The sequence below is a fragment of the Miniopterus natalensis genome, chromosome 7 (genome assembly GCF_054644295.1).
Source record: "Miniopterus natalensis isolate mMinNat1 chromosome 7, mMinNat1.hap1, whole genome shotgun sequence".
Lineage (NCBI taxonomy): Eukaryota > Metazoa > Chordata > Mammalia > Chiroptera > Miniopteridae > Miniopterus > Miniopterus natalensis.
This window is the reverse complement of record NC_142087.1, coordinates 11,136,995-11,153,484: the sequence shown is the minus strand read 5'-3', so window position 1 is coordinate 11,153,484 and position 16,490 is coordinate 11,136,995. Positions and strand designations below refer to the sequence as shown.

General features: G+C 45.4%; 1 protein-coding gene across 1 annotated transcript; it reads left to right on the top strand.

Annotated features, from left to right (window-relative positions):
• Positions 1–6,118: 6,118 nt before the first annotated feature.
• RAB5IF (RAB5 interacting factor) lies at positions 6,119–15,601 on the top strand. Its single transcript, XM_087818752.1, has 4 exons — positions 6,119–6,418; positions 8,092–8,195; positions 13,621–13,750; positions 15,220–15,601. The coding sequence occupies exons 1-4, from the start codon at positions 6,305–6,307 to the stop codon at positions 15,259–15,261; spliced, it is 390 nt and encodes a 129-aa protein (XP_087674878.1). The 5' UTR covers positions 6,119–6,304; the 3' UTR covers positions 15,262–15,601.
• The last annotated feature ends 889 nt before the right edge of the window (positions 15,602–16,490 follow it).

Sequence of the window (16,490 nt, the reverse complement as noted above, 5' to 3'; positions counted from 1 at the left end):
TGATTTTCCCACTCCACTCTGTCAGTACCCCTCAAACTGGACACTTGTTCCTGGGGCTTGGCAGAATAGGAACATGATGGAAGGGCTCTTCAAAGTAAATTTCATACTCATTTTACATCTGGGAGACAATATTCCCACAAAGGGGGAAGTGATTTGAGTGGTTCAACTGCCTCAGGAGACATGGCCTAGAAGTTCAAAGAACTGAAACCAAAAGTGTCTTCTGGATTGAGCTTCAAATTGATGAGCTCTGGCCAGTTTTTGGAGGAACAAAATGTATGTAAAACATTTAGCAAAGCTGACACCTACTAAGGGCTCAAAGTGCTAGTAAAACATTTACTGTAGGCCAAAAGAAAAGAGAACCAGGATACAAACTCAGACCTCTCTACCTCACAACAGGTGCTCTTTCCATGGCTTACGGTTTTCCTTCCAGAACTGATTTCTGTGATTCCATCTGTGTCTGTCTGGGTCGGTAACCTTACCTCTCAGAGCACACCTTCCTCTCCAAACACTATCACCAGCAGCTGGCAGTAGTGTCAAGGCATTCGGCTGGGAAGACATACAGGCACACCTCATTTCATTGCACTTGGCTTTATTGAGCTTCACAGATGCTGTGTTTATTACAAATTGAAGGCAAGACCCTCCACTAGCAAAAAGATTACAACTCATTTTGATGTAGTGGTCTGGAACAAGATCTCAGGGCTATGTCTACACTCACCCCTGAGGCTGAGATCATGTGTTTGATGGTGCTAGAAAGCCCCAAACTGACAAGTATAAATTTGTCCTAACTTCAAATCTCCCACTTCCAAATCTGACTACGTCAAGTTCTTTTCCATATTAGATCACCCAGGATGTTTATTTTAACCAGATGGATGCACTGGGATTCAGCCAGATTCCTTACTTCCTAAGAAGGAAAACCTGGGGTGAAAGCAAAAAGGGAACAAGGTGCAGTTCCACAGATGACCTTTGAGGCAAGGGCTCTCCACCATAGCTCCCCCGTTTGACTTTTTCTGCCCCTAGAAAGCTAAGAGAGGAACACAGATCATGTTTTGATGCCTGTTGAACCTCTAACTTGCTGTGTGACCTTGGGCTGGAGTGCAGAATCTGAGGACCCTTCCATATATGACTTTCTGTGACACCCTCCTCTCCTCCCATGTAAACACAAATTTAATGAATCTCAGAGTTAAGGTCAGAGCTTCATGATATAATACAATGTAACATATAAAGAATTAACTCTTTATGATCTCTGTAGATATGATCATAGATATAGAAAACCCTAAAGAATCCACAAACACACACAAACTGTTAAACTGATAAATGGATTCAGCAAAGTTGCAGGATACAAAATCAGCTATACAATAACAAACAGTCCAAAATAGAAATTAAAAAATAATTTTATTTAAAATATTAGCCCAGCTGGTGTGGCTCAGTGGACTGAGTGTCGTCCCATGCACCAAGAGGTCACTGGTTTGACTCCTGGTCAGGGCACATGCCAGGGTTCCTGGTTTGATCCCCAGTAGGGGGCGTGCAGGAGGGAGCCATCTGATGTTTCTTATCAATGTTTCTATCGCTCCCTCTCCCTTTCTCAAAAAATCAATAAATACATATTTTTAAAAATAAAAATTAAAAACAAAATAGCACCAAAAAGAAAAAAATAAGAATTAACCAAGGAAGTGAAAGTCATATATACTGAAAACTACAAAACATCACTGAGCAACACTGAAGAAGATACAAATAAATGTAAAAACATCTTGTGTGCACAGACTGGACGACTGGATGTTGCTAAGATGTCAGTACCACCCAAAGCGATCTATTGGTTCATTGCAATCGCTGTCAAAATCCCTGTGACTTTTTTTTGCAGAAATAAAAAAAACTCATCCTAAAATTCTTACAGAATCTTAAGGAACCCCCCACAAAACCAAAACAATTTGAAAAAGGAGAACAAAGTTATAGGACTCACACTTCCTGATTTCAAAACATACTACAAAGCTATGTTAATCAAAACTGTGAGGAACTGGTGTAAGGACAGATACACCAATGGAATAGAACAGACAGCCCTGAAATGAACCCTCACACATATGGTCAAATTGAAACAGCACACGAATCACCTGAACCGCTTAAAATTGGTTCTGCTCCCTTAAAGCAGATCCATGATTAATACAACCCTTGAGTTACTTTACAGAGAGTGCACTGCACACTGTCCTCCAGCTGCACCCAGAACCAAAGGACTGGACATGACAGGAACTTGAACACTGGAATCTTACCGTAAGTGGTCAAGTTCCAAGATCCTAATTAGAACTTGTTCCTAACCCCTTAAAAACCTTCCCTGAACGCTGGATCAGAGAGACTGATTTGAGCCTTGTCTCCGGTCTCCTTGTCTGCCTGCCTGTTATAAAAATAGTCAAGGGGATGTAAAGTACGGCATAGGGGATATAGTCAGTAATATTGTAATAACTATGTATGATGCCAGAGGGGTACTAGACTTATCAGGATAATCACTTCATAAGGAATATAAATGTCTAATCAATATGTTGTACACTTGAAAAGAATATAATATTGTATATCAACTATAACTGAAAAATAAATTTAAAAAACTCAAAATGGATCAAAGACCTAAATATAAGAGCTAAAACTATAAAACTCTGAGAAGAAAACAGAGGAAAAGCTTGATGACATTGGATATGGCAATGATTTCTTGTACATGACACCAAAGGCATAGGCAACAATAAAAAATTACACAAAATGGACTTCATCAAAATTAAAAGCTTTGGTGTATAAAAAGACACTTATCAACAGAGTAAAAAGGGAATCCACAGAATGAGAGAAAGTATTTGCAAATTACATATATGATAAGGGATTAATACCCAGAATATACACAGAACTGCTAAAACTCAACAAAAAACACACACCAAACGACCAGACTCAAAAGTGGGCAAAAGTGTGGAACAGACATTTCTCCAGATATACAAATGGGTAACAAGCACATGAAAAGCTGCTCAACATCACTAGTCAGTAATGAAATGAAAATCAAAACCACAATGAGATACCACTTCACAGCGCTTATTTTAAAAATAAAAACAAGTGTTGGCAAGAATGTGGAGAAACTGGAACTCTTGTGCACCGTTGATAGGAATTTTTTTTTTAATATTTACTAGTTTGCCTTTTTTAAAAAAATATATCTTTATTGATTTCAGAGAGAGGAAGGAAGAGGGAGAGAGAGAGACAGAAACATCAACGATGAGAGTGTCACTGATCAGCTGCCTCCTGCACGCCTTCCACTGGGGATGGAGCCCGCAACCTGGGCATGTGGCCTGACCAGGGATGGAACATGGGTCTCCTGGATCATAAGTCAATGCTCAACCACTGAGCCATGCCCAGCAGGGTTGTTAGTGGGAATTTAAATGGTACAGCTGCTATAGAAAACAGTACCTCATAAGTACCTCATAAGAGTGGGTTCACACAGTATTTGCCCTCTTCTGAAAAAATTAAAAATTAAACTGTCATATGATACAGCAATTCAACTCTGGGTTGAATTAAAAGCAGGGACATGACAGATATTTGTACACCAGTGTACATAGACACATTATTCACAGTAGCAAAAAGGTCGAAGTAGCCCAAGTGTCACTCAGTAGATGAATGGATAAGCAAAAGGTGGTATATACATACAATGGACATTTAACAAAATTTAACAAAGTTGTTACTCAGCCTTAAAAAGGAAATTCTGACACATGGTATGACATGAATGAACATTGAAGATGTTATGCTAAGTGAAAGAAGCCATTCAGAAGAGGGCAAATACTGTGTGAACCCACTCTTATGAGGTACTTAGTCAAATTCAGAGACAGCAAGTAGAATGGTCATTGCTGGGGGCTGGGGCTGGGGAAAATGGGGAGTTAATGAATGGTTCTGAAAATGGATGGTAGTGATGGCTGCAAAATACAATGAATATACTTCACTGTGCATTTTAAGTGTATTTAAGTGAATATACTTAAAATTGGTAAATTTTGTTATATTTTACAGCAACTTAAAGATTTTTTTAACATTAAAAAAAAATTAACTCCATTTTATTCCAATTTTCTCCATCTTCAGTGCCCCACTAAATCTCACTTGAAGAACTTTCAGTCTTTAGTCTCCCATTCTCATCCAGTCCTCCAAATAGGAGCCAGAGTGATCTGCCTTAAGATGCAAACATGGCCCTGGCCAGTTTGACTCAGTGGTTAGAGTGTCGGCGGGAGGACTGAAGAGTCCCGGGTTCGATTCAGGCCAAGGGCAAGCACCCCAGTTGCAGGCTTGATCCCTGGCCCTGGCTGGGGCCTGTTAAGGAGGCAACCAATTGATGTGTCTCTGTCACATCAATGTCTCTCTCTCTCTCCCTTTGACTCTCTGAAAATCAATAGAAAAAATACCCTCAGGTGAGGATTAAAGAAACAGGTGCAAACCTGAAAAGTGAATTCCTTTCCGTGATTTCCTCCTCCCCCTTTGGATAAAAACAAATTCCTCGGCATGACCCTCTTTTCTTCATTTGTGGCTTTATCCCTTACCATTAACCCCCATGGTTTTATCTTCTGAAATGCTCTCTTCCCTTCCCCTTCTCAACTCCTACTTTTCTTTCAGAGCTGTCTTCCTTAACTCCCCATTACAAACCTTTACCATCAAACCCAGCCGACTGAACACTTACCGTTTTTGTCTTTGGCCATGGGCAGGACGGTCTCCCAACATTCTCTGATAGAGTGTTCAGTTGTCTCCAGTGCTGCATGCCACCAGGGAGCCTGTAAAAGAAGTTTTCTACTGTTGGTACACTTCCCAGCTGGAGTTGGCTGGTTGGGCTTCACCACAGTTTGCATATGGGAGGGAACGGGTTCAGAAAAGGGGCAGAACCAAAAAGAACAAGACCCAGGGGAAAGTAAGGACGAAAGGTGTACACCCATGTCAGCTATATGGCCCTCCCACCCGCTCCAGACTGAGTAATGTCTATTGCTACATATAGCACCTTTGGGGTCCAGCCCCACTCGACCTACTCAAACAGGACCTTGGGGCTCGACTGTGGTGGAAAACACCAGCTACAGAATTCTGAAAAGGCTCTCTAGGAGATCCTGCTGCTCACCTCGGGTGGAGAACTACAGTGAATGCGCACAGGTACGCAAAGGCTCCGACCTTATTGTTATTAAGACCTAAAGCTTAAGGCTTAAAGTACAAATTTTGGATCAAACCCAGGTTTGACTGATTGATTCAATCAATCAGCTGAGTGATTCCGGGCAACTTACTCCGCTCCATAAACCCCCGCACAGAAGCGCCGCGCCCCGGCCGCGCTCACTACGAGCGCAGGTCCCGCGCCGCCCGCGGGGCTCGCGGAGACGCTCGTTACCGGCCCCGCCCCCAGGGTTTCGGCTGGAGTCGGAGAATTCACATCTCCCGTCGAGACTCCAGGTGAGGCGGCTGCTGCCGGTGCAGAAACCCGCTTTGTGAGCCACTGACCCAGCACAGGCTGAGGACACCACAGATACTCTGACACCTAATAAAGTATATTCTCCGCTTCAACTCCGCGAGGAGTCCTCGGCTGGTTCCGACTTGCTGTAGAAAATCATTTCTCCTCTGCAGGTCTCAGGACTCGCTGCCAAAAGAGGGTGCTGGGTGGGATGAGACATTGAATTAGTACAGAAGAGAGTCAACATCCTGAAGGAGGCCCTACGGGACTTGCAGAGTTAGGGGAGAAAGCGAGCATGGACAGTCTGGGGCTCCTGGGGCGCAAAGCCTGGGCCAGAAAGGACGCCTCCGGAAAGGCAGGGTAGTGTTCTGCCCCGCTGCCCAAAGGGACGAGCTGTGGCGAGCTGCGCGGCGCTCAGGGCCAACCTCCGCTTTCGCTTCAGACGCTGTTCAGTCTCCACAGCGCCGCCTCGCGCTCGTATCGTCCTCGCCCCCAAGATTGTCCCTTCCCTCTCACCCTACCTCTCACCTACCTTGCGCTTGGCCGAAGCTTGTCGTCACTTCCGTCATGCGTAGAGCGCTTGCGCTAAGACCACGGGCACTTTTTTCACTCGGACCACTGCACGCCCTCCGATTGGCTGCGTGGGCACGTCGGCGGGAGGACGCTCGGCGCTGCGTTGCTCCTCCCTCCACGGCACCTGGTCTCGGCGGAGCGGGTTGAGCCGGGCTGCTTGGCCGAGGGCGGGCGGCTGCAGCGCACCCCCCGGCGAGACTGCTGAGCGTGCCACTGCCGCCCGAACGCCGTGACCCGCGACCCCAGGCCCCGACTCCTTTTGGCTCGGCCCGCGCGCCCCAGGCCCGGCCCGGGCGGCGCGGCGGGAGGATGAGCGGCGGGAGGCGGAAGGAGGAGCCGCCTCAGCCGCAGCTGGCCAACGGGGCCCTCAAAATCTCTGTCTGGAGCAAGGTGCTGCGAAGTGACGCGGCCTGGGAGGACAAGGTGAGGTAGGACCTGGTGAGGGCACAGGTTTGAGGAGCCGGTTGGCGCTTGGGGACGGGTGGGCGGGCCCTAGTTGGCACCCACATACGGCCGAATGTTTGGGGTGGCGGAGCGGGTGGCCAGAGGGTGTCATGGCGAACTCCGCGGGCCCGGGCCTGAGAGCCGAGCTAGGGGCTCACCGCCGAGTGGCCTAACGGCCAAGCCGCCTGGGTCATGCGAGCAGCAGCGTGGAGAGGGCAGAGGAGGTGCCCCTCGCGGGCAGGGCATGTGTTTGAACGGCGAGATTGAGCTGAATTCGATTTGACCTCCGCCGTTTACTCCCTGAAGGATCTAGAGTGATTTACTTTCTCAGAAATAACTGCTTAACGTAGTCGTTAGCATGAAAAGTAAAGGTGACAGACATCTACTGGGTACTTTGTCAGGTGCTCTCCATGCGTGTCTCATTTAATTTTCAGAACAACTCTGAACTGGGGTACTGTGGTGCATTAAGGAGGTGGCACATGGTGAGGCTCACTAAGGCGGCCATTGCTTTATTGTTTAACGAGAAAAACCGGATACCTTTAGTGTGATTGTTGAGGGGAGACTGAGACCACCTTGCAGGGGGGAGTGTGTGTGTGGGGGGGTGGGCTTCAGGATTTTCTTACCTGTTACACACATTCAGATCTGAGTTTGGGCTCTCCCTAGCCATGATCTGGAAGGGACCATCACGAACAGCTTGATTCCAGTTGGCCTGAAAAAAATGTTATATTTGCAGTCTTGGGGGGAGGCAGCTGGTGAATTATGTTTTCCTTTCTGGAGTCCCAGTAAGGAGGGAGGCACTTTGCGAAGTTGTCCCAGCCCTACCCAGCTCTTGTAAAACCCTTCTGATCTGCCGTGTCATTTCTTTTCTTCTGTAAGGACTGGTTCCTGAACTCTAGGGCAGGTCAGAAACCTGAGTCGTTCGTGTCCTTGTATGTAAAATAGATATGTTGCCGCCTGCCTCCAGCACTTTTGTTTCTAATCCTTTCTCTCTCCTTTGTGATTTACTCAAAATTCAGTGTGCAGGAAGAGGTACTGAGTAGGTTGCCTGTCGGCCCTTCTGGCTGGGACTGGTGTGTCTAGTTCTCCCCAGAGGAGATAAGTATTGTCAGTGTTCAGCAGCACAGTTGCTAACACCACATTTCGTTACCAGCCATTTCAGTTTTGCAACTTCTCGAAAAAGGTAAATGATTTTTCTAGTTTTTTAGTTAGAGCATAGCTCTTAGAAGTCATCACTCAAGACAAGTATCATGCCTTGCCGGGTGTGGCTCAGCAGTTGAGCATCGACCTAGGATTCAGGAGATTGCAGTTCAACTCCGGTCTGGGCACATGCCTGGATTGTGGGCTTGATCCCCAGCTGGGGGCATGCAGGAGGCAGCCAATCAGTGACGACTCTCATCATTGATGTTTGTCTTTCTCTCCCTTCCTCTCTCTGAAATAAAGATTTTTTTTTAAAAAAAAAGACAAGTATCTCCCCCCCCCCCCCTTTTAGTATAAGACGAGGTAGAGATGAGAGAGCCCCATATATTTGCTTTTGGGGGGAAATTCCCTGGAAGATATGTTAGCAGGAAGCTTTCCTGTTCCTTACCTATTACAGGAGGTCCTACTGTGGCACCCAGTCCAGATAACGCATGCAGTCTGTCTCTCTCCTATAGGATGAATTTTTAGATGTGATCTACTGGTTCCGACAGATCATCGCTGTGGTCCTAGGTGTCATTTGGGGAGTGTTACCATTGCGAGGTTTCTTGGGAATAGCAGGGTAAGTCTTGGATATCTTGCATTTTCTTTTCTTTCTTTTTTTTAATGTATCTTTGTTGATTTCAGAGAAGCAGAGAGAGAGATAGAAACATCGATAATGAGAAAGTCATTGATCGGCTGCCTCCTGCATGCCCATGACTAGGGATTGAGCCCACAACCCCAGGCATGTGCCCTGACCAGGAAATGAACTTCGATTTCCTGGATCCTAGGTTGATGCTCAGCTGCTGAGCCACACCTGGCCGGGCAAGGTCCTTACATTTTAGAGGCAATGAAAAAGTCAAAGGATTGGCCCTCCACCGTCTCCTGTGCTCCTATGGCCAGTGGAAACGGTTGACACTAGCCCCTGGTCGTGGCTCTGCTTCTTAACAACCCACTGAAAATGAGTTCACATGCCCACTCCCCACTTGATTGAATTAAAAGGATATGTGGGAATTGGGGGCAAGCAGTGGTGGACGTGGACAGGCAAGCTGTCACCTTTTTTCATGCAGGGAATATAAACTGTCACCCTTACCATGGAAAAGTCACATTGTTTTTTTTTTAAGGGGTGGTCACATCTCTTCTCCTCTTACCCTAGGGTGAAATAAACTCATTTGAGTTGCCTGTTTTCTCACAGGGTGACCCAAAAGGAATACAGCTCTCCTAACTAACAAGGTTTTTGATTTATGATACTGAGCTGAGCATTTGTACAAGAAAACATTAAGAGTTTATTCTCTGCCTGACTTTGATGGAGTGCACACTTGATGAGGGCTGATTGGGGATGATGAGACCCAAGACCTGGTATTCACAGAGGTCCTCCCAGGTTGGAGGTGGTATATAGATACTTTGAGAGTGTTGGTCACCCCATTTGAGCTTTCTATGAGAGAAAAGGCAGAAAAGAGAAAAATGCCAGAGAAGGAGGAAGGGCAATCTAAAAGCTAGAGGGAGTTTCTCATCGTCCCATGGCCACTTGTCTAGGAGAGGTTCAGAGACCCTTGAACCTATTATGTCTTGTAGGATTCCTAAAGGATTTCTCTGAAGTCACCAATCTGGAATAATAGAGCAAAGACTAGAGCTAGTCTGATATACCTCATACTGTGGCAGAAGAGTTAAACTTGCCAAACAGATCTTCCTTTCTTTTTAACTTTATAGAAAGCTCTGAATTCAAGTTCTAGCTTTGTCACTTTCAGGCTACATAATTTTGGCCTCAGCTCTCTGAGACTCAGTTTCCTTATCATTAAAATGGGGGCAATAGCCTAGCTGGGCGTGGTTGAGCATTGACCTAGGATCCAACAGATCGAGGTTCAATTCCTGGTCAGGGCACGTGCCTGGGTTGTGGGCTCGATCTCCAGCAGGGGGCATGCAGGAGGCAGCCGATCAATGATGACTTTCATCATTGATGTTTCTCTCTCCCCCTCTCCCTTCCTTTCTCTCTGAAAATTAATAAAAATACATAATAAATAAAGGAGCAATTAAAATGCCTGCCTCATAAGATTGATGTGTGAATTAAATGAAACAATGCAAATAAATTGCTGAATGTAGTGCTTAGTACCTCACAGGCACTCCATAAATCGTTCACTGCAATTATATGATTAGCTTTACAAAGAGTGGCACAATACCGCTTTTGAGAAGACAGGAAACGTGGCGTTTGGAGTGAATTCACCTTGGAGTGGATCACCCATAGTGCATAGAGCTGCTTTTTCAGGACTGCTTTCTGTGGTTCACTCCCACACTGTCCTGCCAGAGCCAAAACTCAAATCCCTTCTCTCCTTTGGTTGGCACCTTTTCCCCTGCTCTTGGAAAGAGCCCAAGGACATTGATTTTTCCACTCACATCTCTTCTCCATCTGTCTGACCCAGCTGCCTGGATGTAAGAGCAGAACTTCTCTGGTGCTCCGTTCTGGTGACTCCTCCCCACTTCTGCCATAGCTGCCCTCTGTTTTGGTTCCAGCTTGGCTTATTTCTGGTGTAGCCACCAGTTAGGGCCCATTAATGTAAAACACTTTCCTCGGGTCTCAATTATAATTTGCTGAAGAACTGAGTGATGCTTCTGTGGTTTTGCATTATCAGAGGTGGGCCCTTTCCATCCCTTCCTGCCTGTCTCATAGAGTTTGGCATATGATTAATAGGTGCTCAGTGAATGCTTGTTAATTAAAAAAAAAAAAAATTTAAATCCTTACCAGAGGACATGCTTTTGATTTTTAGAGAGAGGGAGAGAGAAACATCTATGTGAGAGTGAAACATTGATCTGTTGCCTCCCAAACGCACCCCAACTAGGGATCAAATCCGAAACCCAAGTATGTGCCCTGACTGGGAGCTGAACCCCGTGACCTTTGGTACACTGAATGACGCTCTAACCAGCTGAGCCACCTGGCCAGGGCTGCTTGTTAAATTTTCTAAAAAAAAAAATGAGCCCGGCCCGCGTGGCTCAGTGGTTGAGCGTTGACCTATGAACCAGGAGGGCACTGTTCAATTCCTGATCAGGGCGCATGCCCAGGTTGCAGGCTCTACCCCCAGTAGGTGGCGTACAGGAGGCAGCCGATTAGTGACTCTCATCATTGAGATTTCTCTCTCTCTCTCCCTTCCTCTCTCTGAAATCAATAAAAACATTTAAAAAAAACAAATGAATTCCCATTGACTCTTGAAAGCAGGGCCATATGTTACTGTTGTCATGTAGCCTTCCAGCCCTGAAGTCATAGTATTTGTTAGGTTCATTATTTTGTTAAATTTTGACAGGAGATTTTAGGATAGAATTAAAAAAAAAATTTTTTTTAGTATGTGTTTTGTTTTTATCCTCACCAGAGGATATTTTTTCTGTTGCTTTTCAGAGAGAGTAGGAGAGAGAGAGAGACATGGATGTGAGAGAAACATCGATTGGTTGCTTCCTGCATGCACCCTGAATAGGGCTGGGGATTGAGCCTGCAACTATGGTACGCTCCCTTGGCTGGAATTGAACCCAGGACCCTCCAGTCTGCGGGTGGATGCTCTTAACCACTCAGCAAAACCAGCTAGGGCTTAATATATTTTTATTGATTTCAGAGAGAGGAAGGGAGAGGGAAGAGAAATAGAAATATCAATGATGAGAGAGTCATTGATCAGCTGCCTTCTGCATGCCCCTACTGGGGATTGAGCCTGTAATCCAGGAATGTGCCCTGACCTGGAATCAAACCGTAACCTCCTGGTTCATGGGTCGACACTCAACCACTGAGCAACACTGGCTGGGCTCCTTGGTTGATTTTTGTATTGTGCCCTGACCAGAGATTGAACCCACAACCTTGGCATATTGGGACAGTGCTGTAACCAACTGAGCTACCTGGCCAGGGCATAAGATAGAATTTTTAAAAACCCATTTGAGAGTCAGTCTTTTTTAATGTTCTTCTCCAACCTCCAATCCAGCACGTTCATTTCTTTGTCTGCACATTTGCTGTGAAGTTCTCACCCTTGTTTACAATACAGAAATTACTCCCATCTTTAAAACTCAGTGTGAGCCTTTCCAGTCCTTTCTGGACCCCGCCCTCTTGACCACCAAGCATTTAAATACCTTTGTTTCTGTGGCTTCACTTTCTTCTAAGTGTGTAACCTTAGAAGGAAGGATTTGTGCTAACCCTTTTCTTTCTCCCTGCCATTCCTTATCTCACCTTTCCCTGGTATTTCCCTCTCATCTCACCAAGCAGCCGCTCTTACAGCTTACCTCATTTGATGAGTCTCCAGTCATTCTCCAGCCCTAGTGACATTTCTAAGTCCCATTAGTAGTCTCTGTCTAGAGCCACTAACTCAGCCTGTTCAAAATGAAACTCTTGTTAGAGGGAAGTATCCAGATCGGCCAGATCCCAAGATTTCTGGCAGAAGATAAGGATGTGGCCACAATATAGCCAAGCCAAGGACTATTTTAGGTGAAATCCAAGAAAACCTTCGTTCTTCCTGACTTCCTGCTTCTGTTACTGAAACCATTGTACTCCTAGGCCCTTAGGCTCCAGCCCTTAGGCTTTCCCTCCCCATTCAGCCACTGTCCTAGTCACTGTCCTCAAACTTCATTGGCACTCTTTTCCTGAAACATGGTACAGGTCTAAACCAGACTCCCAACTCAAGTTCCTCCCACTCAGGAGAAAGCCCTCACTCGCACTACTTACTAGGCTTCCGGAAGTATGCACACCCCACCTCACCCCCACCTTGCTCTGCCTGCCTCAGGTGGGCCCATTATATACTGGTTTACATGAGTCAGCATCATCTAACTGCCTTGCCCTCAGCAGCCCACACTTCATCCATTAGGAGGAACCGCTTCTCTGCATTTTTTTACCTCAGTCTTCAGAAAGAATAGGACTTAAGACATTCAGTCCTCCATCAAAATCTTGATCACTTTGTAGGTTACTTTTACATGACGACAGTACCAAGAGATCAGTAGAGCAGGGCAATATATTGCTACTCGCCCAGCCGTGGCTCAGTGGTTGAGGGTCGACCTAGGATCCAGGCGATTGGGGTTCGATTCCTGGTCAGGACACATGCCCAGGTTGCGGGCTCGATCCCCAGTTGGGGGCGTGCAGGAGGCAGCCGATCAATGCCTCTCTCATCGTTGATGTTTCTCTCTCTCATTCTCCTTTCCTCTCTCGGAAATCAATAAAGATATATTTAAAAATATATATATATACATATATTGCTACTCACTGCATTCTAATTCTTCCATCAGTTAAATAATACATGATGGGGCTCAAAGACCTGCCTAGAGGTACTTGCAAACCTCTGGTTTCAATTCCACTCTCAGTACTGTTTCTATTTTTTATTATTTTTTAATTGGTTTTAGAAAGAGGGAGAGAGAAACATCAATGGGTTGCCTCCATGCATGGCCCAGGGGATCGAACCTGCCACCTTTTGGTGTACGGGACAACACTCCAACCAACTGAGCCACACTGGTCAGGGCCTCACTGCTGTTTTTAGCCCCTAGTAATGGCAGGAACTCTCATGTTCACCTCCGCAAGTACAGTAGCAGACAGTGAACATCCAGAGATTGTCTCGTATTGGGAATTCTGCATGGGCTCTTTTAGTATACACCCTTGCTTCCTCAGTTAGGCCATGAGGCAGCAGCTTAACATGTGTTTGTCCCATGGCCACCCCTCGCCCCAGCTGGAGCTACCTAGAGACTCAAGTGAGGTACTGGTCCTACTTGGGACCAGTCTGTCTTACTTTAAGGTGGCTTGGAGAACTTAAATCTGCTTTTTTATTTCATTTTTTGCTTTGGCTGGGCAACTAAAAAGAGTTATTCCTTCTTTAGGTCTCTAGCTCAGCAAAATGGGTAGCTCCATTGAGGGGCCAGGTGTTTTCATGTGTTACTTCACTTTCATAATAGAATAGTTAACTGTGCAACAATGAAGTACCTTAATAGAGCTGAACCATGGTGGTGGGAGTTCTGAGTCTTCCAAGCTTATGGTTTGTTTTTGGTGCTTGTCTTCCCTCCAGATTCTGCCTGATCAATGCAGGAGTCCTGTACCTCTACTTCAGCAACTACCTACAGATAGATGAGGAAGAATATGGCGGCACATGGGAGCTCACGAAAGAGGGGTTTATGACATCTTTTGCGTTGTTCATGGTATGTATACCTGATAGTTTTATAGCAAGTAACATCATTTCCTGAGTTACTCAAGGGGAGCCTACTGATTGAGTTACACTGTGTGATTGGGGTACCATTTTTCACAAAGCTCGTGAGGCCAGAGGGCATGTCTACTCTTGAGTCACATTGTCCCAAAAGATGTGGTGTGATATACTGTACAGTCTCCCTGTGGTGTGAAAATCCTAAGCCCATTGTGAGCTTTTACATCTGATTCTCAACTCTGGCTGCATATTAGAAACAACTGGGAAACATTTTAAAATATATTCATAGCATTATTCTTAATAGGTAAAATATACAAAGTTATCGATTGAAGAGTGGATATTCATGCAGAATATTATTTGGCCATAAAAGGAATGAAGTACTGATACATGCTACAACATGATGACCGTTGAAAACATGCTAAGCGAAAGAAGCTAGACAAAAGATTACCTATTGTATGAATCCATTTATGTGAAAATTCATACAGCCTGGCTGATGTGGCTCAGCGGTTGAGCATCAACCTATGTTCCAGGAGATTGTGGTTTAATTCCTGGTCAGAGCACATGTCTGGGTTTGCGGGCTCAATCCCTGGTGGGGGGCGTGCAGGAGGCAGCAGATCAATGACTCTCTCATCATTGATGTTTCTGTCTCTGTCTCTCTCCCTTCCTCTCTCTGAAATCAGTAAAGACACATTTAAAAAAAAATTCATACAGACAACAGTTAAATTAGTGATTGCCAGTGGCTATGGGAAGGGGAAAGGGGAAATAACTGATCTTTTTAGGATGATGAAAATGTTCCAGAATCAGTTAAAAAATGGTGATATGTACATACCTCTGTGAATATTAAAAAAAAACCTCTGAATTGTGTTGTTGTTTTTTTAAAAATGGATTCAGTAAGAAAATAAACACCGGGGGGGAAAACAACCCTCTGAATTGTATACTTTACAGAATATAAATTATATCTAAAATTTTTTTATTTTTAATTTATAGACTCTAGCCTAAGCCAATAAAATAAAAATCTCTGGGAGGTGGCACCTGGGCCACAGCATAATACTTTTAAAGGTCCTAGGAGATGCAATGTGCAGTCAGTTTTGACAATATGTATGTTATTTGATATGGCACTGACAGGGTATAATGGTGGTTTTGTTTTCATATTTATGGCTAATCCTAACATCTACTAGCAGCATAGTCTGCTTTACCTGTTTTGTTTCTACATCTATAACTCCACTCCCTGGCACTTGGTTTGCTGTTTGGCAAGGTCAGAGGCTTGTCTGGGGTCCCTTTGGAAACACAGGCAGGTTGGTCCTGGGCTGTTAGTGACAGCTTGATTTCAGTGAAATTATTTAGGTCCCCAGACATTGTGCATTGGATAGCCCCTCGGGAGCCCACTGTGCAGACATCTGACTGTTTTGTGGAATAGGGGCCTATGTTGAGCAGGTGACCTATGAACATTGCTTGTCTCCTCTCCAGGTCATCTGGATCATCTTTTACACTGCCATCCACTATGACTGATGGTGTACAGTCCCCACCTGCTCCATTTCTGGTCCAAAGGACCCTCTTAGTTACAGCACAGAAACATGATTATAGGGGCACCCCAGCCACATGGAATCTGGAAGACACGTTTCCTGGACCAAGAATCAGTGTGTTGGGCGTCAGTGTTTTCTGCAAGTGTTGTGACCTGAAACTTTTTAAAGAACCATCCACCTTTTGGGGAAGCATTTCTGAATTGTCCACCACCAACCATGTCTTCTTGGATACCATCATGACACACCTATTTGCAGATTGGAGCTGTCGTTTAATTTGATGCACCTCTGGATCTGGATGAAACATTAAATTGTCTTCCTCACTTCTCCATCAGGTGTACAGTTTTTAAACTATCAGTGGCATTTCAAGTCTTTCAAAAAGAGTATGGCAGTATGTGCATGGTCCATAGCATAGTACAAGCGGTATCTAGTAACAGTTTCTATTGTAGAATGTTTTCAGATACTTGAATAAATCAGATCTTTAATTGACAACCTGTTGCTGGTACCTGGTAAAAGCCTGAGAAACTAGTGGAACTCAAGAGGGGGTGCCCTCCCGTCTCTATCCCTCCTTCCTCTCCCTGCTCCCTTAGCAGCTCCAGCCAGGCCTCTTTCCCTTTGTGGGCTTAGGCCAAGGCCTTGGCTTTGTGGAGAGAAGGCTTACCACTTTTTGATGCTCTAGTGCCCCTGCCCAGCACTGAGAGCCACACATGACTGACCTCATCCCAGTATGCTGGGCTCAGAAGGTGTCATTTTGCATTGGGCCACTAGATGGCAAGGCCATTAAGACTTGGCCAGGTCCAAATAAGCTGCAAAATGAAATAGAAATCTGAGAGCTACAACTGTTCAGAGAAGGGGCTTGGTGGGGACATTTGAGGACCTGGACTGTCAGAAGTCCTCCTCTTTGCTCTAGGGTCAGGGGGAAGCTGGACAGCACAGGTTCCGCTGCTGTGTTGAGCCATCTATCCCCTCTGCTTTCCTGTCCCTTGTAAATTTTCTTCAGATGATTTTCTTCTTGAGGCTAGTGGTCCTTTCTAACTTGTGGGTGGGGCTGGTTAGCAGGGCGGGGGAGGGGTTTGAATGGGACTCGGCTGGCAGGGGAGGAAAATGTGCTGGAATTCCCAAACTTGGGCACTGACTACATCATACCCCAGAGGAAGTTTAGTCTCTTTGGAGCCCTGGCCCTGTTCTCAACTGGTCTGTACTTGATCTGTACTTGAA